The following is a 26,213-nucleotide window of genomic DNA, read 5'->3' as shown; positions in this document are numbered from 1 at the left end:
GGAGTCCACCAGGGAGGAGAAGTAGGGCCACAATACGCCCACCGTGCCCCCATCTTCCATCTCTGTCTCTCCCAGACACAGTCTCTGAGTGATGCTGATATGATCCTCATTCTCACTAACAAAAAGCACAGCTTACTAAGCCTGCAGGATGCGCCAGGCACTGAGCCAAGCAGCTGACCTGGACCATCTCATTTAATCCTCACAAAACTCCTGGGAGGCAGCAGACATGATAGGATGGCCTAGAACGTAGATCCTGAAACCAGATGGCCTGGACCTGACTCGGGGCAAGTTATTAACTTTTTTGAGCTGCTGTTTCCTAATCTATAAAGAGGGATAATGATAACAGTTCCTACTCCATGGGGTTATCATGCAGATAAAAGGAGTTGATATATAAAACACTTAGAATAGTGCCTCATACTCTAAGTGCATATAAATGTTTACTATATAAAATTACATATTTTATTATTTTATATATTATATAAAATTATGTATTTTACTTTATATATTATATAAACAAAATAATATTGTCTCTATTTGCAACTGTGGAGACACTGCTGGGTTATGACTTGTCTAGGTACACACATGTAGTTGGTGATAAGACTGAACGCCAGATATGTAAAACACAGACCAGTATTGTGTGTGTGTGTGTGTGTGTGTGTGTGTATCTGTCACACGGCTGCTTAGGTGGGAGTTAAAGTTTCCTTGGTGGAAAAAATTCTGGTGAAACTATCAAGTAAGTTTCCATTAAGAGCATTAGCTGAGATCACAGGTTGTCACCACAGTTGCCTACAGGGGCAGGCAGGTCACATGAAGAGGGGAGCAAAACGCTGTGATGTGTAATACACAGCAACGGACAGTCACCCTCCGGTCAGGCAAACCCAGCGAGAGGTGGAACTACAGCTAAAGGGAGCAGGCTGACAGCTTCCAAGAAGGAAAATGGGCTCAAAGTTGCCAGAGCTTCTGATTTTTTATTAAAAAATGGAACAGGAACTTTTTCCTAAAGACTACAGCTGTAGGCTTCATACAGTTGAGGGCCTCTGGTTTAGACAAGACTCTATTCTTGGTTAAAAGTGCCAGAAACCCAAACTAAGCCTGGATTCTGACCACTAAAAGGTATAAAATCCAAAGTAATCACACATACACAAAAATACAAAGCAATTGATCAATATTCAGAAATTAATCTGAACCAAGTGTTTCTGCCTTCAACAAAATGACTAAAATTTGCAACAAAAACATAGATCTCCTTTGACATTGCAGACACGAAACTGTTTTCTCCTGCTGAGATGGGGGTGTATATGTGCACGTTCTGTGTGTGTGAGGGTCTATTTCTTCCTTCTCTCTCCAAATAAGTATGTTTAATGTCACCTCTAATTGAAGGCAACTATTACTAAAATTTATTTTACATTTTAGATTTGCCACAGAGACTAAAAGCTTGAGTGATGTGCATGGTAAGATGTTGCCCCAGATCATCTAGAATTTCTCAACTATTAATTACCTTAATTCTTAAATGCCAGGGATTACAGTATGTTATCACTGAAAGCTATTACCTTTGGCTACATACCATAAGGCTGAAGACTACTGTGTGCTTAGTTAGTTTATTCGCTGTGATTATTTTCCATAACTCACCGTGATTCATGCCTTCTTAAAACAATATCCTTGATATTTCTTTCCTCCTCAGGGGCAGATTATTTATTAACTCATTAGCCTTTCCCTCTAATTAGTGCTTTTTAACCAGCTCATGAGCCATTAGCACCTTTACCAAAATGATTGGAAAAAGAGGTAATATCTAAAACTTAATCTGTGAACTGTCATCTTTTTTTCCACTGGGGATTAAAATTTCTAGGTCAACATATTAGAAGAAGAGGGAAAAAAATCAGATTCTAAAACAATTCTTAACAATCATGCTTTGTCCTGAAATCACACACAACCAGAGAAGTCTCAGCTCTTAGGAGGAGAGAAGCCAGGGGATCTCTTACCAGATGAACTCCCTGCAGTGAGAGCAGTAGGTGGGCTGCCTCAGGTATGTGGCCATGAACTTGTGTCCGTTGATCTGGTGGACTCGCCTTCGCATAGCCCTTTGGCGCTTCCTGGTAAAATGTTTGAAGAGTCTGTCCCTCTGGAGAGTCGCTGTATATTAAAAGCAGGGAAAAAGGAATAATTCGTAATGAATCTACCTGCACCTAATGTATGAGAAAGTCTGGCAGCTCAAACACTCCCCAAATTGTTTTTTCTTTCTTCAAGATGCAAAACACCCCAGGAAAACCATCATGCTTTCCTAGTGACCTTAGGACTCAATTTTTAAAGTTAGACCTACGTTAACCCTGAGATCCCCATTGCCTGGTTGTAACTGACTGCCTTGGGCCAGCCTCCCCAGCACAGAGCATGGATTCCCCAGGGTTCCCATGCTCCGGTGTGTGTCAGCAGCATGGTCGCCTAACCCCTGTCCAGCTGCCTAGGACCTCAGGTTCATCGACTGGCTGTTAACAAGTGGCTGGCAAACAGGGCTCCTCATTACTCCCCTGTCATTCTGGTATCCTCGCAAATTGAGTAAGGGAACTGCCCCCAACACCGACAGTGAGAACCCTGCCTAAAGCATCAGTCCCAGCACCACCTCTGTTACCCTGGAATAGGCAGAAATTAACTGTGAGTACGTGCCAAATTCCTTTTCTAATCTCATGTTCTAAAAATAGTGACTCTTAATCTCTGAAAACTATGCACCATTTAGAGATGGTAAATGATGTCTTCCACATAATTATTCTAGAACTTTTCCAGTGTAGGCAGAGACATGTGATTATAAAATAAAGATTTCTTCTTCAATAATGCTTTTAAATGAAATCACTACTGCAAAGGAAATTAAAGGAATCATGTAAAAATAATTTGCTAATGAATTTTAAAATCTGGAAGAAACAGACGATTTCCATAAAAATATGAATGATCAAAATTACTTGAGTAAGAGTTACATAAACCAAATAGTCTAATTTGGGGGAAGAAACTGATAAAGGTTTTAAAAAGCTACATCTCACTTTGAAGTATACATTTTACATAGACTTTTCCCAGTAGCAATTACACTCAAATAACTAGAAACTTCTTACCCAGAATTAGCTTAAAAGAAAAACTCACTGTGACCAAGTGGGAATTTTCTCAGGAGCGTAACAATGTGTATATTATTACAAAATCTATTGTAGCTTATTCTATTAATAGGTAAAAGAACCACAGTCTCAACAGATGTTGAAAAGGCACTTGATAAAATTTAACTTATGATCCAATAAAAAATCCTTTTGAAAAGACTAGAAGATTGTCTCCTTGGCATGATTAACACATGATCTCACAGGTCAAAAGCATCAAGCGGAATGATAAATTAAAAAAAAAATTCCTGTAATAGTTAAGAACAAATAAGACCAATTATCACCATTATTATTAATATTATTCTGAAAGTACTTGCCAAAACTGTTAGAAAGAAAAAAAAAAAGAAAGAAAGATAAAACTATTGGGAAGAGGTGGCAAAGACACCATTATTTGGAGCTGTTGAATACATGACTAGAAAACGCAGGAGAATTCAACCTAATCTGTTTAAAAAAAAAAAAAGAGTTCAGTATGATGGATAATAATAAATCACTAAAAGTCAAGGAATTTAGTGTATCAAAAGAACGGATTAGAATATATAATTTTAAAAATCCTATTCATACAGCTACAAAACCCCAACTAAGAAATGCTTTATCAGAAGAAGTGCAAAATTTCTATGAAAAAGACTATACAAACAACTGAAGAATATGAAAAGATATATAGAATTGCAGTTCTTAGATAGGAATACTTAACAATATAAAGCTGTCAATCGTTTCCAATCTCTACGTTCAACAAAATTTCAATCAACATTCCTCAAGGATGTTTTTAACTTGAAATTTTTTTTGAAGTTTTTGGGTATCACAAATATTTAAAAACTGTCCAAAAATTTTAATGAGGGAGAACCTGCTCTACATGTTAAAACATATTCTAAAACTACAATAATTCAAGCAGTGCTCTACCAACTCAAGAAGAGTCCAAAGCTAGAAACCAATTTGGCTGAAAGAGAATGTGGTTCAAAACAGTGGGAAAAGAGGAATTATTCAATGAATGGTGTTTAGACAACTAGAGAGCCTTTTGGGAAACCTCTTTAGCTCACTCCTTACACCAAAATAATCTCAGATAAATGTTAAGATGGAAATTACAGAAAGAAAAAACACAGGAAGAAAATATACTCCTAGGATGGGATGAGGATTAACAAGATTCTACAGCCATAAAAGATCCACAGATTTGCAATGTATGAAATTTAAAGTCCTATTGTGAAAAGTCACAAAATAGACTGGAAAGAAACAAACTGGGGTGAAAAGGATTTGCACACATCACACACGACAAAGGGTTACAATTTATAATATGTATAAATCATTAAGAAAAAAGGATAAACAATCTAGTAAAAATGGGGCAGAAGATGTGGCAATTCATAAAACTGTAAATGCAAACAGACGATAAACATGCCAAGATGTCCAATCCTATCCAAGATAGACACTGAAGAAACAAGAGGTAAATGACATTTTAACTCTTAAACTGGCAAATACTTGTGAAGATAGTTAGTAGGCCCGTTCTTACAGCAGTGTGGGGAAATGGGCACCTCCAACCTGTGCTGGCGCTCCTACCAATAAACTGGACTCTGGTCCTGGCCCCGCCAGCTTCAGGCTCTATTTATCCTGCCTGCTAAGCCTCAGTGTTCCCATCTGTAAACCAGGTAGTGCTTTCTCCATAGGTTTTTTCCCCAAGGGCTGAACAATTCAATACATTAAAAATATTTTTGAGCAGCACTAGGCACAAGGTAGCATTCAACACACACAGCTATCTCAAGAACAATTTCTTCTGGTGACCAATTTGACAGTATCTGTCAAAGTTTTTTTCCTCCCAGTTTTATTGAGAAATAATTGACATACTTCACTATATAAGTTTAAGTTGTACCCGCATGATGGTTTGATTTATATATATTGTGAAATGATTGCCACAATAGGTTCAGCTAACATTCATCTTCTCAGATAGATACAGTAAAAAAGAAAGAAGGGAAAATATATTTTCTCCTTGTGATGAGAACTCTTAGGATTTACTCTGTTAACTTCTCTACATATCATACAGCAATGTTAGCTGTAGTCACCATGTTGTACATTACATCCCTGGTACTTATTTATCTCAAAACTGGAAGTTTGTGCCTTTTGACCACCTTCCTCCAGTTCCTCCTCCCCCTACTCCCCGCCTCTGGTAACCACAAATCCGATCTCTTTTTCTATGAGTTGTTGTTTTGGTTTTTCTGTTTGTTTTTTAGATCATACAGTATTTGTCATTCTCTGTCTGACTTATTTCACTTAGCATAATGTCTTCAAGATCCACCCATGTTGACGTAAGTGGTAGGATTTCCTCATTTTTTTTATAGCCAATATTCCATTGTGTGTATACACCACACTTCTTCATCCATTCATCCATCAATAGACACTTCGGTTGATTCCATGTCTTGGCTATTGTAAATAATGCTGCTGTGAATGTCGGGGTACAGATCCTTTTGACTTAGTGTTTTTGTCACCTTTGTCCAAGTATTATGTAGTATGTCCAAGTGTTTCCTTTCATGCAACAATTCAACTTCTAGGATTATTTATATAAAAAATACCAGAAAGCAAGAATGTATGCTACATAGATATCAAGTGCTATACTCTTTTTAGTAGTAAAAATTATCACCAACCCAAGAAATCTCAAGGAATAAAATGCAGAAAAAGTCAAAATAAATTTGGCTAAGACACCAGTTCTTTAGAGGCTCCAGCACAGTTAGAATTGTACTTGCTTTAGTTTTTGTTTTGGGGGGTGTGTGTGTAAAATCTTTGGCAAGCAGCCTAATTACTTTCATTCTCAGGTTTCCTGTCCATCTAAAGAAGATTAAAATGTACCCCTGTCCTCAGCCCTACAGGGGTAGTATCATAATCAATATTCCTGAGAGGGTCTTACAATTTTAGATAAGGGTCACAGAAGCACAGAAGTCCCTCTGCTTCTCTCTTCCACAATACTTCTAGAAGCCATTTAGTAACCACAAAATAAACAGATTTTAATGCTCCTTTGTTGACATGGATGAAATTTCACCTAATGATATCATCGTATGTCTGGTCTACATTATCACCAACCTAAGACCCAGCTCAAAGCAAAACTTGAATTACTAAATACTTACCACATCTAGATGCAAATTAAATTCCCCCTGGGGGGTCTAATTACCAATAATTTACTTACTTAATCCCTTAATACTAAAAAGATTAGTTAAAAGGGCATCTCACTTGCAATGTTAATATTTCATAAATTGAATCCTTTTTTTCCTCCCCTCAACAGCTATTACCATGGCACTAGCCTGAACTATGAATTTTCCAGGTGATTCATTATGGCCAGAAGGACACAGGAAAAAACTGCTTGTAGTTGTCTACCAAGTTGATCAACCCCTAATGCCTTCACGTCAACCTTTCACCCCTCCTGGGATGCTCGTCCCTCTTTTTCTTAAATTACTTAAGACTTTCTGGTTTGACTCAGAGACTAACTAGCTGCCCCCAAATTCTGAATCAGGGCGAAATGCTCCTCCCCACCCTGTTCCCATAGCAACCTGGGAGCACACCCCCATCTTCTCCTTCATCCCATGACACCAGGGGCTGTGTCTCCTTCACCTCTTTCTCCCAGGTGCCTCACAACACCTCACATGAGGTCACTTTAACTAAACTGCATTCATCTCTTTCCTGTATTCTTCTGCACATGTGCCTCTTTTTGTTTGAAAAGCAAACACACACACACTCATATGCACCTGGGAATCTGCAAGAAACTGAAGTCATTTAAGAAAGCTGGGGTCCCCATGGCTTCATATGGCTTTCGCTGTCACCGTTCCCTTGATGGATGCTCGCTCAGGAAGAACGAGCCCTTGGACTGCACTCTGTTCCCCTGAGAACAGACTCAACCCCCACACTACAATCAGAGGTCAGAGGCAGCTTCCTCATTGCTTGTACGGCCTCCTGTTGACTTAGGACTGAGTTAGAAAGACTAAAAAAGACTCTTCAATCCTGTTGTGCCTTTAACCAACCTGGGCTTTGAGACATCTTTCAGATCACATGTTAGTAGAATATGTCAAGAAATCCTAACGTGCTTTGCAGGCAAAACTTGCATTACAACTCCTGTTTTGCTCCCGAGGTGATCAATGCCTCTAAGTAAACAGGCAGCTGGCTCGGTGCCCCAGCAAGGCCACTCACAAGCCAGCCTCCGGAGGTGGGCAGGCCTGCAGCCCCCACCTGTCTCACACTGAGTGAGTTTCGACAAGTCCTCCCAACCACAGGGTGGAGAATAATTATATCAAAAATAACGAATATGAACTACTTTGGAAGAAAACTGTTTTTCATAAAATCCGATTGTCATCCCACACACTCTTCCAGAATATTAGAAGGCACAGGGGACCAAGAGCCACCAAACCACCCCAGGGTAAGTTTTTAATCGCAAAAAGCTGTGCTGGTCTGAAACTTGTGTTGCTGACGTGAGGCTCTGTGGGGAAGGAGTGGCTCTCTGAAGCCTCTGTAAAACTGTCTTTACTTTATCTCAAAAACAGTAAATATTTGATCCTTTTTCCTCTTCTGCTCTACCTACCTGAATTTAAGGTTTTATACTCCAGTCATAGACGTCCGTATTGAAGGTACTTCTGAAACAGTCTGAGGTGAGCCAAAAGCATCGATCATAGCTCCCAGTTTTTGAAATCAGAGAGAACATCTCTAGCATGGCACTTTCTAATTTTTAGGTTTATTGATCAAAAAAGTGCATACAGGAGTATTTTTGATTTAGTGTAGAATGCAATTTAAGTTGAATTTGCTTACCAGCAACAATACTTGGTTTACTGGTCTTTGCGAGGCTGTGCAGAGGAGGGTGGGCAGCCTTTACACATGACAGGCAGAGCGCGGTGGCTGAGAGCCCAGAATCTGGAGCCTGGACCTGAATCCTGCTTCTCCCCCTCATCAACTCGGTGACCTTGGGCAAGTCGTTTAGTCTCCTGTGCCTCAGTTTCCTCATTTGTAGAACATGAAGCACTAGAGGACCCTCCTCAAAGGCCATTTTGAGGGCTTGTTGAGATAATAAGTGTAACATCATTAGAAAAGTACCTGGCAGGTAGCAACTAAGTGTTACCTATTATAATTGTGGTTAACACTCTTACTTCTAACTACCAGAGAGTGCAAGGAATAGGAAGGATTTTCATTCAATCACCTAATTGACTGAATTCAACAAGAAGAAGAATCAACACCTAGGAAGCACTCACCTAGAGGAGTAATACGCCCCAGGGTTCAGCCAGCAAGCTAGTACCAGACCCACCCCCAGAATCCTCTGCCCTGGATTTTGGCCGCAGACCTTCTGGGTAACACTGCACTGCACTTTGGCCTTTACTCACACTATGAACACTGGACCTCCTGGAATCCCTGGAAAGTCATACATTTTCTGGTGAGGAAACAAACTAACAGGAAGGTTAAATGAGGTCAAGCAGCAACGATAGCAGTGGGGCGCCAGCCCCTGTCTGCCATGTTGAACTACTGAGTAATGCTATCAAATGTTTTTTTTCTTCTTCCTGAGATACTTGTTTTATCATGTGTGCACAAGGGAAGGTCTAACTGTGACAAAAACAAACAGGAAAACCTGAGTGTTAACCCAAAGTTACTAGCCAAGAAAGAACCAGAGACTATTATGTTGTTTCTGTCTGTAAGACATACCCCTGGAAGGTAGTACGCTAAGGTAGTCAGAGATTTTTACTGGGTGTTATCAAACATGCAGTAAGCAACCATCTGATCACAGCACTGTGTGCGTAAAAATGATGCTTAAGAACTTAAACTTAGATGATTCCTGACTGAGCCAATAATGAGATAAGCAGAAAACGATTAGCACAGGTATTAAGCAAATACAGAACTTCAGTGAGTCTTCACACGTACACACCACCAGTGGGTGAGAACATTTAGTGGGCGTAGTGTGAAAAGAGAACTGCAGGAGTTGTGTACCTGGTCCTCTGATTGAGGAAGACTTCATAAATGGGCTGAGATTAGCAGCTGTTTAGAAAAGAGGAAGGAGAACCTGGTGAATCAGGATAGGGACAGGATTCAGGCAATTTGAGCCAGCACCAGTGACAATGGCTGTGACAAAGGGTGTTGGTATTCTACATGGCAAGCAAAGGCCCCCACGAGGCACTGAGGAGGACAGCATCTTCTGTGTTCTGGAAAGAGCTTAACCACATGACTCATAGATATTTCTGAATTCAGATCGAGTGATTAGAGTCAATGTATTGTGAGACCAGGCTCCACAGGGACTATACTCAGGTGTTTCTTAGGGACTTGGCTCCCTCTGAGGAAGCCCAGCCTTCATCAACCCATGGGGACAGCTATCATTGCCAAGAGGAGGAGGGAAAAATAACGTGTAACTAGCCTGACGCTCTCACAGGACTCATGGCTCATCGCACTATGAAAGCCAAGCCCATCCTCATCCATTCCTCCAATGCACCAGATTAGGTACATTTGTTACCATGGACAACATAAGAAAGAGAAGCAACAGAACTTCTGGATCTGACCATCTGAAATGGGACCAATCCATCAGGAGCTGTGGGAAGGGCCCCTCCCCACACTGTTGTCAGAAGAGACCCTGATCTCCCATCGTCCCCTCGCCCCTTTCTTATCTTCTCCACCTCTAGTATCTTTGAGTACAGTCCAAACTAAAAACTCTCCTTCTCAGTCCTAGAAGAAATGTACCGTGGCACCTACAACATCTGGCACCTCTGACTCCACAACTTCTCCTCCTTAGCCTCCCTCACCAGCTGTTCTCTTCCACTCAATCCTGAAACATATGTGTGTCCCAAAGCTCTTTGCACGCCATTCTTCTGGTCTTTCTGGGAGCTCACTCATTTTCTCCAAGACTCATAAGATCTCTTGACCTCTAACTATTGCCTGTGTACTGAGGAATTCCAAATCTGCAGCTCTACCCCGGCTTCTAATTATTAAACTTATTTCTAAGTAGCGTCTCAGCATCTCTTCAAGACATCCCCAAGAAGCTGCTTCAAACCGTTGGTGGAATGAGGTGAAGTATAAACAGAAAATTCTACAATAGCAGTCTTCAACATTATTGTGCCAACTCTATTCTGCGCACATAATTTAATGACAGCAATGTCCCTCTTGCTCCCCATGATCAAATGTAAGAATCCTACAATTCCCCTCTACAAAAAATGGTAAGAATTTCTACTCTGTTGGTATGATACTACAAGTATTTCATTTCCCTCCACTGATTTCATCCATAAATAGACTTCCAGCTGCCACTCTTTCATTCTTCAGGTTTTTTTTTTAATGAAAATTAAACACTGCTCAGTGGATCACCACCACCAGCTCTCAGTACGAAGAGGAAATGTGTTTCTGTGCCTTCAAATCTGTATTGGATCATTGGAGGTATGTCCCCATCATTCCTCTCACTGTCATCCTGACTGTCTGCAAAATATCTCAAAATGGCATTATCCACAACTCTAAGCTTAAAGTATCAGTTTTATATGCTTAAAAATGGAAGCATTTTCCAGTTATCTGGCAATTTTTCTTTTATCATTCATTAGTAAATTTAACTGGGGAGAAAATGTCCCATTTATGGTGCCTCCTGTTCCCCTGACAACCTTTTGAACCTAACTTAAGAGGACCATGAAGCCATGATGTGGTTTCACATGTCAGAGGATAAGCAACAATTATCTTTTTTTTTGCTCCTTTGTTGTTATTGTTTATAAAGATAATATATGATTGCTATAGAAAAAATTTTTTAAAAATTCTTTTTGAAAATTATCTTCAATCTTACTATACAAATAATCACTAAAAATTTTGGTGAACATATCAAACATATACAACATACAGAGATAAAATCTTATGTAAGTGGTGTCGTACTCTTTGTGCTAGTTTGCTAACTATTTTCTAATCAAAACATCTTTCCATATATTTTTAAAGACTGTATTTTTCAGAGCAGCTTTAGGTTTACAACAGAATTGAGAGGAGGTACTGAGGTTTCCCATATGTACCTCACCCTTCACAGGCACAGCCTCCCCATTATCAGTATCACTCACCAGAATAGGTATATTTGTTACCAAGGATAAACCTGCACTGACACATCATAATCGCCCAAAGTACATAGTTTACTGTAGGGTTCGCTCCTAGTATTGTATAGTCTATGGGTTTGGACAAATGTATAACGATACATTCATCATTATAATATCATTATAATGTCATACAGAGTATTTTTACTGCTCTAAAATTCCTCTGTGCTCTCCCTATTCTTCTCCTCCCCTCCCTCCACCTCTGGCAACCGCTGATTTTTTATCTCCATAGTTTGCCTTTTAAAGAATGTCACATAGTGGGAAACACACAGTAGGCAGCCTTCTCAGATCGGCTTCTTTCGCTTACTAATACGCATTTAAGGTTCCTCCCTATCTTTTAATGGACTGATAGCACGTTTCTTTTTAGCACTGAACAATATTCCATTGTCCAGGTGTAGTGCAGTTTATCCTTTCACCTACTGAGGAATATCTTGGCTGCTTCCAAGTTTTGGCGATTATGAAGAAAGCTGCTACGAACATCCGTGTGCAGGTTTTAGCCTGGACATAAGTTTTTCCTATCTTTTAAAAAGTTACTATTTGTTTTTATAGCAATGAATGCTAATATTATCATTTAATCATCTCTTACAAAATGAATATACAGCATGACTAACTTTAAGCAAGCTAATAGCATTAGCATATCATCCTTGTGAAAGCAGTTTCCCTATTTGAAATCTCCCTGTTTCCTCTCATTCACTAGAAGCTTCAAGACTGCTCCACCCCCACCCCAGTCTCCAAGCTCAGGTTGGTCTTCCTTCCTCACAAAAAAGATTCTTATACAAACAATCTGTCCAACCAAAATCTTTTCCAGATAAACATGTGTTTCCTGCTGAGAACTAAAAGAATCCTGCTCTTTAGTTTGGCTAATTCCACTTCCCTTTCTTTTTCCCTTTTCCACTAGCAGACTTCTGAAGTCCCTTCTAAGCTCTCAAGGTCTGATTTCATGATTTTTAAAAAACTTTGCAGGATATTAGCCAGGAGGAGTATGATGCCTAATCATTTCCTTTTCCAGCTACATGGCTGGAATGAAAGCAATGCTGTTCCTCCATGTTGCTGATTCAACACGATTTTTAAAACCACTGCATCATTGCTTATTGCAAACAGACTAATTCAAAACCTAACACGGAAGGTACAACACCTTTATCACATAACCAAACCTCCTGCAACACTGATGCCAGGGCTCTGCACCTCAGCCAGCTTTATTTAATAGTTCAAAAAAGTGGGGGAGACCACTGCTTTAATCAAATGTCACTTACATCATCTGGTCACCTCCTGTTAGAGGCTAACAACTTAGAAGCATATATTTGGCTATCAGGTTGGCTTTTTTGTTTATTTGACAATTGTTTTATGCCTCAAAAAGGAAATTTAAAATTTAAAAGAGATGAACTTAAAATATATATATATAAACAAAGGTTTGGTACTGACAGGGATTGAACCCACTGATGAAAATACAGTTTTGGATTTGCAGTAAATTCCTGTCGTCAAGATCTACTGTTGTTATCCCTGGGCCACCAGAAAGAGAACATTCCACTAGTCAAAGACAAATGGATTCTCTTTCCTTAAAATCCATTTAAAGGGTTCTTTCTTTCTTACCATAAATAATGCAGTCTACATCCTTGAATAAGTGTTCACGCCTTTCCAGAAAAAGTAGAGATGTATATAAGAACACATCAAATAGCTGGGTAAGGCTGATGAATGCCTTTGTCTTCCAAAATATTTAGGACCAGCTCATCACATCACATTAGCCAAAGTCTGGACATCTTAGTTTAGCGCTTTATCATAATCTGGTAAACACAGTCTAAATACATAATTCAACCAACTGCTAGGATTCCACTGGGAAATATAGGGCAACAGACCTCTCAACCCTAAACTGTCATTCAAGTTACAGATCACTCTGGGGGCAAAGAGGTATTCTGCCCCATTTTGGACACTAAAGGGCAGGTCATCTTTTGCTATGACCTTGGTCCCCTCATAGGCTCTAAGGACACACAACCTCTTCCCCCCTCTCCATCATAGGCTTCTTCAGCCGACAAATTTTGAGACTTTATTAAGTGCTGGGTACTGTGACGGGAAGTAAGGGTATGATGGTGAACAAGGTACAGTAATGCCTTCAACATCTGAGTCTAGCACTGGAGACAGACTGTAAATGACTACTGCCGTGCACAGTACACATTTCCACGGGAGCGTGGGAGGGCAGGAGCCTTACCCAGAACAACCAGAGATGGGTTCTCTTAAGGATAGTGATGCCACGACTTTCATAACAAGGGAAGAGGAGGTGCAATGGGAACAATGGGGGAAAATGTTGCATGAAGAGGAAACAGTAGGTACCAACATCCAGAGTGAGAGAATACAAGGTTCAAGAAATTCCTAATATTCCTGACCTAGTCACTTTAATGCCTAGTAACTGGCCGTCGTCATCAAATATTTACCCAATGCCTACTATTTAGTAGGGCTGAGAACACAAGCAGCTGGGCAAGAGTACTCCACGAAGGCTCTCAAATCATGATGTTGGGGTGCCAGAAGAAACTCCTGCACCTTCCACTGATTTGGTTCTCACATTCTTTATTTCAATTCTGGATACTTTGTGTTTATAGCATACATAGTACTACATAAATAGAACTGTATGTGTGTGTGTGTGTGTATATATTGATATATATATAATTTTAAAGAAAATATACATATATGTGGGGTGCATGCTCAATAGTTGTTCACTGAACTTGGCTTGATCAAAAACGTTTGGAGGCCACTCATCCAGATGGGCTTACATTGCAGCTGGAGACACAAGCTATCAAGAGATGAAAAGCACCAAGCAGTGTGGCTAAGTGCAATCAAGCAGTGTGGCTAAGTGCAATCAACCGGTGTTGGAGGATTAAGGGGCAGGAAGAGATACTGAGGGCTGGGGTGGTCAGGAGAGGCTGCATGGCTGAGACGGCATTTAATTTAGGCCTTGATGGAACAGGAGAACTTAGACCACAGTAAAGAGAGAGGCTAGGGAAGAATGACACAAGCCCAGGTACATGGGTGTTGGGAAACAATGAGAAATCCAACTTCCCCAAATACAAAAGCCTCCCACAGGGAAGTAGCAGAGACGGTGGGGATCCTGGAGTGCAGACAACAGGAGCAAGGCAGGGGCATCTTCAGTATCAGGCTAAGACACTGTATTTATCTTGCGGGCCGTAGGGACCCTGGAAGAGCTGTATGACCCTTGGCAGGCGCTCTCTCAGGAAATGGACAAGGCTGAGCCACATGGTCAACCAAGTTCCTTCTAACTCTTAAGAGTCTGTGCTACCAGTGAAACTGGCTTTCAAGAATGAGGACAAAAGAAAGATGTTTCCAAAAACTGAGACAGTTCACCACCAAATACCTTCACTAAATAAACTTTTACAGGATGTACTTCAAGAAGGAGGAAAAGAAAATGGTGAGTCAAAAATTATAAACAATGATGAAATAAGTAAGTAATGTCTAGTTAACGGAGCTTCAAAAGGAAAGTAAAAAATCTAAACTACCAACCAATTAATTGCACATGAGCCAGGGAGAAGGTGGCTGGAACCAAAGCATTTCAAGATCTTTATTTGCTCAGTAGGAGGCTAAGGTAGTGGCCAACTTTAGATTTTGTTTCACAGATGTGTGAAAATTCCAAAGTATAGCCAATTAAAAATAAAGAGGTTCTAGCTTCCAAACCAGAATGTGGGGAAAGTGAAATTGGTGGAGATGGTGATGGGGAGAATATCAATCAACTTTGCAAAGAAGAAAGGTAACTTCTTGCCATTTATAAGACACAAACCTAAAACACAGGTAAAAAAAAAAATTAGCAAGTAAAAAATCAAAGAAAACACAAGGCAAATACTAACCAGAAGAAATGCAGAATAGCCACATTAATATCAGATTAAATACACTGTAAGGGAAATAGTATTACTAGAAATAAAAAGAAGTGGCCGTGTAACGATAAAAGGTTTGTTTCACCTGGAGGGTATAAAAAAGTACTTGTATCTATCTATCTCCCAGCACAGATTTAAAACTAACAAATGCCATTTACTCATTATGTACATATCGTTTACTGAGGACTTGAGCAGTGCGGTAGGATTCCAGTCCCTGCTCTAGGTGTCTGCTCGGGGAACCCCTGATAGAGGGAAACATTTCAAATGTCAAGCTCAAATACATTCTCTTTCATCCCGTCAGTTGTTCAGAATCATACTATAGTTGGCATCTGGTTTCCATTCACGGGGCTAAGCTTTCATTTCTCTTGGGTAAATATCTAAGGGAAGAATTGCTGGGTCACAGGGCAGATCTGTGCTTAGTTCTAAAACAAAGTGCCCGTCCATTTTTCTAACTGGTTGTACCATTGTGCACTCTCACCAACAATACAAAAATTTGTAGTGCTCCACAGTCTCACACATTTAGTGTGGTTGATTTTTTAAATTGTAGCCACTCTAGTGGTATCTTTTGGTTTTCATTTGCATTTCCCTTGTCGACTGAAATAAATGCACTGCCTAAAAGTTGACAATTATGTTTTATTTGGCGGGAGGACTCGAGCTGGGATGACAGCCTCTCAGATCGCTCTGAGGGACTGCTCCAAAGAGGTAGGGGAGGAGCTATGATATACAGGAGCTTTACAACAAACACCAGGTAGCTGGAACAATAAAAGATTACTTTTTATTTAAAGAAAACCAGGCATCTCAAGTTAAAGAATTTAGTGCTTTTCTATGTATGGGAGGAAGCAAACATTTGGGCTCATTGAATTCATTCCTTTGACAAGCATCTAGTTCTCTAGGGCCAGTATCTTGTCCTTTATCATTCTGAGTCCGCTCAGAGTGCACCATTGTGAGTGGCTGCAAAGGCTGGGCTGCAGGCTTGTCTCCACTGGGGGGTGGCGGCAACCTCTGATGACTTGATGGTTTCAGCATTCTTTGTTTATTGGTATGGTTTGCAGTATTTTTCGTTCACACTCTACTGCCTAAAAAGGTTAAGTGTGTTTTCTTTTTCTCTTTTTTTTTTTTTTGACTTTTTTTACTGAGTGTCTTCATGTGCTTATTGGCCATTCATATTTCTTCTTTCGAGAAAATGTCTGTACAAATCTTTCGTCTATTTTTTAAAAATTGACTTGTCTTCCATCTGTAACCATGGCTTTCTGATATAGCTGTGTACTTTTGGGGAGAAGTTAGCAACTATTTCTCATGTTGAGAAAATTCGGTTCCATGGAGTTCACCTGAGAACTTTCTACCCAGGATTGAATCGAGACTGAGGGCTTCAGAGAGACTAGGGCTCATGTCTACTTTTTATACATACATGATGGCAGGGAGGAGAGCAAATATAGACTTAGGTTTTAAAATTCCACATACAAAGTATTATCCTGACCAGCAGGTGAAGAAAAAAATCACTGTCACCAAGTTTTTCATACCATCTTTAGCTGAATAAAATAATACAATTTTAACAAAATAGTCCCAATTAAATTGATTCTACGTCATCTCCATTTACAACTCCTGGTGCACACACACACAGATTTTTTTGTGTGGCCTCCTTAAAATGAGTGTTGTTAATATCTTTGTCAAGTTCTTTATTAACTGAAATACATTTGCTTTTAGCAACAACTGCCGCTAGTCAGCCTCGGCACAGTCCATGGGACGCGTATCCCGGGATCCACGAATCCCAGGATCCAGGAATCCCAGGATCTTGAGGCTCTGGAAGCATCAGTGATGGGTGTGCCTGCTCACCTTATTTGGAGGTAGTGTCCTTTGCTATCGTACAGACTGATTTTAAAACAAAAAAACAAAAAACCTCATATCCATCTTTGCTCACAAAGATCAAAAACAGTGGATGAGAGCGTGCCCCCAGCTGTAAAGCGTTTATAGACCTTCGCCATTTGCTCTTGAGAAAAAGAGCGTTTGCTCAGTTCCAACAGGTTTCTATTTGAACTGTTGCCCAAAGCTTACATATTGGTTCCTTAACGTGACATAGTAACTCTGATGAAAGAGGCCCCAAAAACCTCTGTGCTCTTTCTGGCCTTCAAGTCTACTCTTTCTCTGTTTCTTACAATGAGAAAATTGGAACCGGTTTCACTTGGTCTGTAAGGAATGAAGCTGTTCATGTTTCCCTCTGTCCTCCAGACTAACTGGAAACTCAATGCAAAACTGTAGGAGTTCTCTATCACAATCAAGAGAGAACTCTCTATTGTGCTAATGGTGCTTCTTTGAAGAATCGATTTTTAACCTTTGGCCTGGAACCTGGAACAGGGGATAAAGTGGGAGAGGAACTACGGCATTCAAAATTCTTTAAGCCGTCTCTGCAAAAAAGGAAAAACTACTGTTACCAAAAATTTGATCCAGCTCACCCTCCCCTCTAGAAAAGGGGTTTTTTAAAGAGACATCTAGATTTGTTGTATACCTGAAACTAACACTGCAAATCAACTTCACTTTGATAACAAATAAAATTTTAAAAAGGGACATCTAGAGAAAAAGCTAGCGAGTAAAGATACTTAAAAAAAATTCACAGGCAATGACTGAATCTCAGAATCAAACAAATGGGGACTATTTTCTGTGATTGACAGACAGAAATTTTTCACATTCTGAAAAGAAGAGCCCCCAGGGAAATAAATGAAGCACTTCTGGTATTTACATGCCAGGTGAAGCTCTGCTCATAGAAATAAAGGGGACCAATTCTCCAGCAACCTGTTTTGGTGAGGGCCCCGCAACAAACAGTTACAGCCTCCCCTCAGAGGACAGACAGGCTCAGTGTCTCTCAGCGCCTGGTGCAGACAGGTAACAAGGTGGGCATGTAGAGAGGAGAGCCCTGCCGCTGCTTTTGTGAGCGCATACACTTCCCCATTACGAACCATCTCTAATCCACTTTGACGAACTGCATTCCTGAAGCAGTGACTCATGAGAGATGAAAAGAGCAGAATTTCCTCAAACCAAACTTTCCGCATTTTCTTGTACTTGTGTGAGAAGATTCCTTTGTGAACATAAGGACAGGGTATTTCAGCTTCCCACTATAATTGTACATAAAAGACTTGGAATAGAAATTATTTTAAAATAAGCCATAACCTTTCACCTAGAACCGTATAAATAATAGTAATCACAGAAGACTTTCTTCTGCCAGTATTTGTGGCAAACGCTAAACAAAACAAGAGTCTTCAGGGAGACCTCTTGGACGTCCTTGGGGCAAAATTACCCTCGAAGACTAAGAACAAGTTATCCTGGATCAAAGGTAATTATGAAATGACACCTCTGACAAAAACATTCTTGGCAAGGTGGTCTGCCCAGACTTGGGAAAGAGCTACAAATCTTGCTTCGGCAGTGACAGGGTCAGTGTGAACTGAAAGCTGTGTTCTAGGTCATGTGTCTGGAGGCCCGAGCACCGTGTTTTGGATTAATAACCAAGGAAATCACAGTTGTGATGTTTTAAATATTTTCACTGAAGGCACTGGCAAACACACAGCACCACAGGGACGTGACAGCTTCCGGTGTGAGCAGGGCATGGGCACCAGGAACAGGCGGGGACATGAAAACACTCCTCTCCTAGGAGGAGCCAGACAAGGCTGATGCATCCTGGCCAGCTTTTCACTCACCTGGAGCTCCAGTGTGGCCAGTGTTCTCCAAAAAGAGGAGGCTATGGTTATCTTAGATTCAGAAATGCATGACTTTGGTAAGGTAAATGGAGTGGGGGACAAAGACAACAGACTTTCAAAGAACTGAGTATGCCTGAACCTAAAAGGTACTGTATCCCCTGCCTTTCCTATAAGTCCCTCCGCCCCCACCAGGCCAAGCCTGGACCAACAGCCCCTTCCAGATTAACAACCATGACCCCCCACACAAATCTGTTCCCAACTAGTGTCTCGCCACTCAGAGCCTTTCCTCTGGCCAGACTCAGCTCAGGTCACTCCCCTCACTAGGAGAGGCTTCTTCCCTTCCCCAAGCCTGTCCTCATCTAAGTGCTTCCTCATCCAAAGGTGTCTGCAGAGCCCTCCAGCTCCTGCGTTCTCTTCCCTCCCTCATTATCGCCGCATGGTTCTGACTCCCCAGCGCAAAGCACCCCAGCCGGCTTCACCATCTTACAAAGTCATTCGCTTGCCTGTGCATTTTTGCCTTTGACCTCAAGTAGACCAAAAGTTTCCTGGAGGCCAGAGCTAGACGTTACAGTTTTGTATCCTCACAGGACCCATCACAATGAGTGTCTAACACCCATTTGTGGAATCCTTGCCAATCATACTAACACACAATTGAAAATCTGGTAATGAGACAGGAAGGAAGGGGGCAGGGCACAGCCATTCAAGAAATAGCAGCAATTAACCCCAACATGGTGGCAGATTCAACTCCCAGTAGATCTTGAGGCCCAAGATGGCAGGAGACCTGACTTCCAGTGGACCTTGAGCTTCATTATATGCTCACTGTAATATATTAACACGGTAAATGGCACTCCCACAGGTGCCATGACAGTTCCGAGGCTGGCTAGAAAAGGTCAAAAAGTGAGTGGTAGCCCAATTCTTAGGAATCCCAGCCCCTTCCCCAAAGTGGTTGGAATAATCTTCCTACTTGTTAGCATGTGAAGCTACCAAGCCCATAAAAATTAGCAACACCAAGCGTGGCCTCTCGCTCCCTGTTTCCTGGGACGGCCCCACACTCTTGTCTATGGAGTGTTTATCTCTCTGAATAAATCTACCTTCACTCAACTGTGGCTTTCTCTTGAATTCTTTCCTGCGTGAAGCCAAGGACTCACACTTGGCGGGGCGTGTCCCAGGGACTTAACCGAGACCTGGGACATAGCCATCCTCTTGCCCCACATTCATTTTTCCTGTAACAGTAAGATGCAAGTTAGAGATCCCTTGTCCCCATTTCTGGGTCTCTAGGATGCTGTGGTTCAATGGGATGGCCTGCTTCTCCAGGACCGTCGTAGTGCATGGCAGCAGTAATGTAGCATTCTGTCAAAGGGCCTGGCTTCAGAATCATCTGTGAGCTTTAATTTAGGCTCCAGCAACTCTTAGATGTGTAAATTTGGGCAACTTCTTTCATTAGACCAAATATTTGTAGCAGAGCAAATCTGTACCAGGTACTTGGTTAAATATGGTTTAAGTATGATCAAGAGAAAGTGTGTGGGTGTAAAAGTGTGTGTGTGTGTTTGCATAGCATGTACACACATACGTAAGAGTTGGCGTCTCACTAAGCTCACAGTCTACTGTCATATTTCTGCTTATGAAAAAGTGGAGATTCCCAGACTCTATTCTAAACTAAATCAGAATATCTGTGGGTAGGAACCAAGCAAGACTCTGCATTTTAAACTCCGAGAACCAGTGATCTTGCAGGAAGGGCGCACAAGTAAATAGACAGTTAAAATACAAAAGCAACTGTTGCCTTATTTCTAATCTGCCTGTCCAGGAAGCTATGAGACAGAAGCAGGAGTCTGGAGAGTACCCAGGCATCTGGAGGAGGCAATGCCTGCACTCAATCTAAAGCCAGAGCAGCTCATTTCAGGGGGAGAAGCGAAGGCACGGGAAATATCCAAGAAAGTCTTTTTGAGCCATTTGCACCCGGCCACGCTCCTACTTAAAAACCTTTTGAGGGCTGCCTGCAGGCTTCAGGGCTCCCTAAAGCAGCACACCTGCTGGTTTATCCGCCTGAACCAAACCCATCCCTGCCTCGTCTCCACCGTCCTCTCTCCTCCCCTTCCTCTCTCCCACTCTCCCGCCCATGAAAATGACCTACTTCAGGACTTGCCTTATGGAACTTTATTGAAGTCAGGGTTGGACTGCCCTCCTTGGAAAGTCTCCAGCACCAACACCAAAGCGCTTATCACACAGACTCACTTTTACCTGTTTAGACTGTGAACTAGGGGTATGTGGGGGAGGGGAGCTGTCTTCCTAGTGCTTAGCATATAAATTGCAATGAGTGAATGAATAAGTGAGTGAATGAGTAAATGAATAAGTAAAGAGAAGTATAATAGAGCTTGTCCCATTCAGGTCCCTACAAGCAGTATACTACAGCTGGAACTGCAGTGGTTATGAAGGACTAGTAGAGACACGATTTAAACAGAAAGTTAATACCAGACCTAGGCAGGAAGAAGCGACGTGAGTCTGCACAGATCACAGGAAGACACTGAGGTTTCAGTGTCATCAGATTCCCTAAATTCTCTCAAGGTAAGGTCAAGAGGGAACCTAGGTCACAAGGGTTGGCTTGTGACGATTAGAGGAGAGAATAATCCGTGCATTATAAAGAGTAAATGTAAGAATACTTTATGCAACTCCTAGCTTTGAAACCCATTCAGTCTTTCATGTTTAGATCTCATAGCCCCATCAGCATTACCTAAAACTGGGTGCCTATTTTGATGATGAAAGGTGACAGAAGTGCAGAGGTCAGGAAATGCAGCCGCTTCTAAGAGCCCTGCAGAGAAGAGTCCTGGGAACTGCACTCCTCAGTTACATGTGGGCACTCGAACAGCCGTCCGCTAGATGACGTCAGACGAGCGTATCACCGGTGACATTTGCTGAACCTGTTTTGGGCTTGATGGTTTGTAATACTGACCTGACAGCAACAATCCACCCCGAAGAGTTCAGAAAGTCAACCTGATTTCAAACCTTAAGCAAGGAGTAGCAACCTTGTTTCCAAATATTCTTACAGCAAGCTTCTCCATCATGAGCTAGAGGGAGCTGGGGGAGCTCAGGTCCCTTACCCAAGTTCCAACCCAAGGCGTCCCCCGAGCACCTCTCCTCCAGCCCATGCGGCAGCAATGAGAGAGAAGAGGGTGATGGAGAAGCATTACAACTAGTTCTTGTCAGCCTCATCCAGGAATTCTGAGCAAATCTCTGCAGGATTCCTGCAGGATTTCTGGGAGTGGGTCTCTCAGAAGGGTTGGAGATCCACAGATGGATGTGTAGATAAAGTGAGTTCTATTCATTCCTGTGTTCCCATAGCTAACTGCAGTGGTTGCATGATCTTTGGGGGAATCAAACTTTGCTGCAAATGCCAAAGACCTTCACAAGCAGCCAAACAGATGGCTAGGATGAGGGGTGAGCCCACAAGCAAGCCAGCAGCCTAAAGCTGGACTCCCGCTGCAGCGTGGGTTCAGAAGGGTGGACAATCTGAAGCTGAGCCCTCTAGGCAACCAACTCCCTCCCTCCCTGAGCCCGTGCGTCTTCCCACAGGTGAGAGTGACTCACTCCATGGTAATGTTGTTTATACTGACACCCACATACCTGGGCTACAGAGTCTGCCTCTGGGACAGGCTTTCACACACTTTCACCAGCCTGGGTTAGGGAGGAAGGGGTGGAAGCAGCATCTGCCAAGCTCCCAGGGCCCCCTGATTGGTGCTTGAGGGGCAGGAGAGAGGAGACAGCACTGGTCTCCCTGAAGGAGAGGCGTGGTTACTCACACAGACAGGTACAGAAGCGCATGTCACTCCCTAAGTATGAAGTGCAGAAGTGTAGAACTCCATCCCGTGATTGTGCAACAACTAGGGTCCAAACCAGGATCCAGCTAGCATCTGGTGGAAAGAGGCTCAGACACTAGCCCCCCTTGGAGCCCACCTTGAGTAGAAGCCAGTTCTACAGGGTCTCATGGAAGCTGGGGTTCACACGGCTCTGTCATGGAGCTGAGACCACACGCTGGCATCTCTCGTAAAATGAGACACACTGTGGAAGCCAAACCCCAGAGCCTAAGGAGTAAGGTGGCTATCATCCAATCATTGTTCTTCCCTTGTTCTATACAACCAAGTACACCTACAAAATGTACCTACATACACATGCAACTGTTCAGTGCACATTTGGATTCAAAATACTTGTGCATTTGTCCAGTTTTAGTTTTCTGATTTGTAACCAGGTCCCCATACTCCAGACCTTAAAAGTGACAATCTACCCCTGTGGGACTGTGCAACTGTGTAGCTCAGAGCTCCACACCAGTTCTTCAGATACCACGAGTGAGGGTCAGAGGCCGTGGGCAGACTTCTGAAGGAGTTTAATCCCACTTCCAAAGCATTGGTTCCTTCTTTTTTAAAAAATCAGTTTACATGCTCTATTGCACTAGGTTTCAACTGGGTGTGATTTGACAATGTCTGGAGATATTTTTGGTTGTCACAACTAGGGTGAGGGTACAGTTGCTACTGGCATTCAGAACGCAGAGGCCATGGATGCCGCTAAACTTCCTGCAATGCCCAGAACAGCCCCCTTGACAAAGAATTCTCCCACCCCAAATGTCAATCATGCCGAGGTCAAGAAGCCTCGTATTTTGATTCTGTAGATTTCATTTGGCAAAAAAAAAAAAGAAAAGAAAAAAAGAAAAGTATTGTGTTGCTTAAAAATAAGTTTGAAAACTTCTGCTCTTGGACACCTGCCTGGACCCAAACTATTCAACAACTGATAAAGACTCTTTTGTATTGAGCTTCAAAGTCCTGAGAGCGTACAGATTTTCCTATTTGACATTTGCTTTTAAATTCCCATGATAGGTCTTTTGGAGAATCTCTAGCTGCTAGAAGAGCTAAGACTTTGTCTTTTTATCTTTAAACACAGGGTGGAAATCAAGGCCATGTAGCCACCTAGCAGGACTTAACACAAGACTCCTACCGAGCTGGTGTAGACTCTAAATAACTTCAAGCAGAGGGAGGAAGATCAGATGCAGGCTGAGGGTTTGTCCTGATGGGAAGCCGCGGGTGTTGGCTTCATAGAGATCAGCCTTCCATCAGTCAGGCAGAAAGCCAGAAGTTAAATATACTGCTTCTTTTAGGAAGGAAAATGAACAATGGACTCTACATTTGAAACCACAATGGGAATTTAGGAAGCGGCAGAGCCTAATTCCCAGGATGGAAAATGGCCTAGGTTCAGAGTTAATGTCCTTGCTTTTGTGGGTCAGCTTTCAAGAGGCTTCAGGTGAACTCTCTATTTACCAGTTCCAATGCAACACCCAAGGACTAAGAGCCTTTTGATGCCAAGCACAGGGATAATTCTGATTCTGGGGACAGGGGAATAAACACAGCTGTCCAGTCACAAAGATTTGCTGCTACCCTGAGGGTCTCCGAGACATCTCGCAGTACGTGAAACAGACATCCCAGGCTTAGGTTAATCCTTCCAGATACAAAGACAGAATCTACATAATGGATCACGTGTGGCTTTCTTTCTGAATCCAGCTTCATCTTCTGAACCTGTCCCTCTCTCCTGAGGCCACCAGACCCTCTTCTGGGAGGCACCCTGGCCCTTAGCACATGAACCATTATACGTCCTGCTGTGTTTAGATGACCACCTTTCTCTCCAGACTGTGAGCTTTCTGAAAGCAGGGAGGCTGTCACACTCACCTTTTTATCACTAGGACACAGGCAAGTGCCTGGCACAGAAGAGACTAAATATCTAATGAGCGATTGAATGAGCTTGACCTGTCAAACATGCCACACGCTTCTAAGTATGACCTCCCCAGACTGGACACCGCAGGCCAGACCTGCCCTCACGCCGTACGTGCAGTCTGCAGTGTGTGAACGTCAGTGCAGAACTCGCTTTGGTAAACACAGCTGAGGAACAGGATAGACCTGCGCAGATGTTAGATCTTTCTCCAGGAACCATTCCATATGGGAAACAATTGCAGGGTGCAGAAAGTCAATAAACAGCTGCCCTTTGAGGTGGCAAAAGACACACTCTCCCTTTTTAAGTGTAATCAGTGGGTCAGATGACCCTGCCTCTACACTTTCAGCAGAGAAACAACCCTGGTGTGGCTTCCCCACCAGTCCTTAGATGCATCCACAAAAAGCCCTCACACCCAAGCAGCTGCACACATAAGCATACGTTCAACCTAGATGCTTTCATTTAGACTCTCAGGTTTTGCAAAATAAAGATTCAATCACTCTATAGGCTCTTTTCTTTTCTTTTCTTTTCTTTTAGAGAAAACTGGGTGTTGGGACCATTCACAAGCTGTGGGCCAGAACTGCTGGGATGGACTCCTTTTAAAGGAAGATGAATCCACAGTGCACCAAACACATATACACAACTAGCGTTTACATACTTCGTAAATTAAAAAAAAAATCCAGTTCAAGACTTCACTGAATTTAGTTTTGCCATTAAGTATATTATTAGTCCCAAAAGACACTGAATCTAACTAGTTACACTTACGTGACGCGCTGGGAAATTTAGTAAGGCCTTGGTAACCAACAGGGTGAGAAACCACTAAGCCAGCCCATTTAAAGCTACTGCCCTAGAAATAAGGCTCTTTCAGGTAAACTGAGGATGAGAGATCAGGAAAGACTGCCAAAGACTGCCAGGGGGACACTAATAGGGGTTCTAATCGGTACAGCAATCTGGGGTGCGGACAACGGGAGGAAGCCCTTTCAAAGAAGTTCACCGTCAGGTCGGGTCTCACCTCTGGAGAGACTGAAGCTGCAGTCAGTGATTAATGAAGGGGCTTTAACCCCCATCCGGGACCGGACCCCAGCCCTCCTTTTCAGATATGAGGGACACTAGAAAGGGGAAGGCAGGAGGAAGACATCATTTCAGGGCCCCTTGCATAGTCCTCAGAAAAATTGTATGGAACTAGGTCCCCTTTAACTTTTTAAGTGGACCAGCATCTTGAGTGGGAATTTTCCTGTTCTCTTTGTATTTTAGCTGAGGACAAAAGGTACCAAGTACCCAAAAATCTAAGTTCTGAGAGCCCCCTCCCAGCAGGACTCCATCACACAGGATCTGTAACACCAGTTTTGCACCTTCTTTCAAAGTCAGAATCAGTCAGAGAAAAAAAGGGGACATCAGCGCTAGAGGGGGTGAGAGAATATTCTCTCCCCAAACTGAAGCGAAGGGAGGGAGGCTCCCAGAGAATCATTCTTGGGGGAGAGGAGGGGAGGAAGAGAGGGCAGGAAGGGAAGCTGGGAAGGACGGAAGGGGATGTAGGATCTCAGGAGAAGACTTCACACTCCTTCCAAAAGGTACAAAGTTCCAGTTACCAAATACATAAGCCATGGAGATGTGACGTCAGCCTGGTGACTACAGTTAACAATATTGGACTGTGTATTTAAAAACTGCTAAAAGAGTAGCTCTTAAAAGTCCTCATCAGAAGAAAAAAAAATTTTTGTAACTGTGCATGCTGATGGATGT

General features: G+C 42.2%; 1 protein-coding gene across 1 annotated transcript in view; it reads right to left on the bottom strand.

Moving 5' to 3' along the window:
• Positions 1 to 26,213, bottom strand: part of PRKCH (protein kinase C eta) — a 205,664-nt gene that overhangs the window by 98,084 nt on the left and 81,367 nt on the right. Inside the window, exon 3 of the mRNA XM_006216558.4 lies at positions 1,977 to 2,127. Coding sequence (XP_006216620.1) covers positions 1,977 to 2,127 — 151 coding nt within the window. The remainder of the gene's footprint in view (positions 1 to 1,976; positions 2,128 to 26,213) is intronic.

This window comes from Vicugna pacos, chromosome 6 (genome assembly GCF_048564905.1).
Source record: "Vicugna pacos chromosome 6, VicPac4, whole genome shotgun sequence".
In the NCBI taxonomy this organism is placed as follows: domain Eukaryota; kingdom Metazoa; phylum Chordata; class Mammalia; order Artiodactyla; family Camelidae; genus Vicugna; species Vicugna pacos.
Note: the sequence above shows the minus strand (reverse complement) of the source record. Positions and strands in the feature narration are given on the sequence as shown.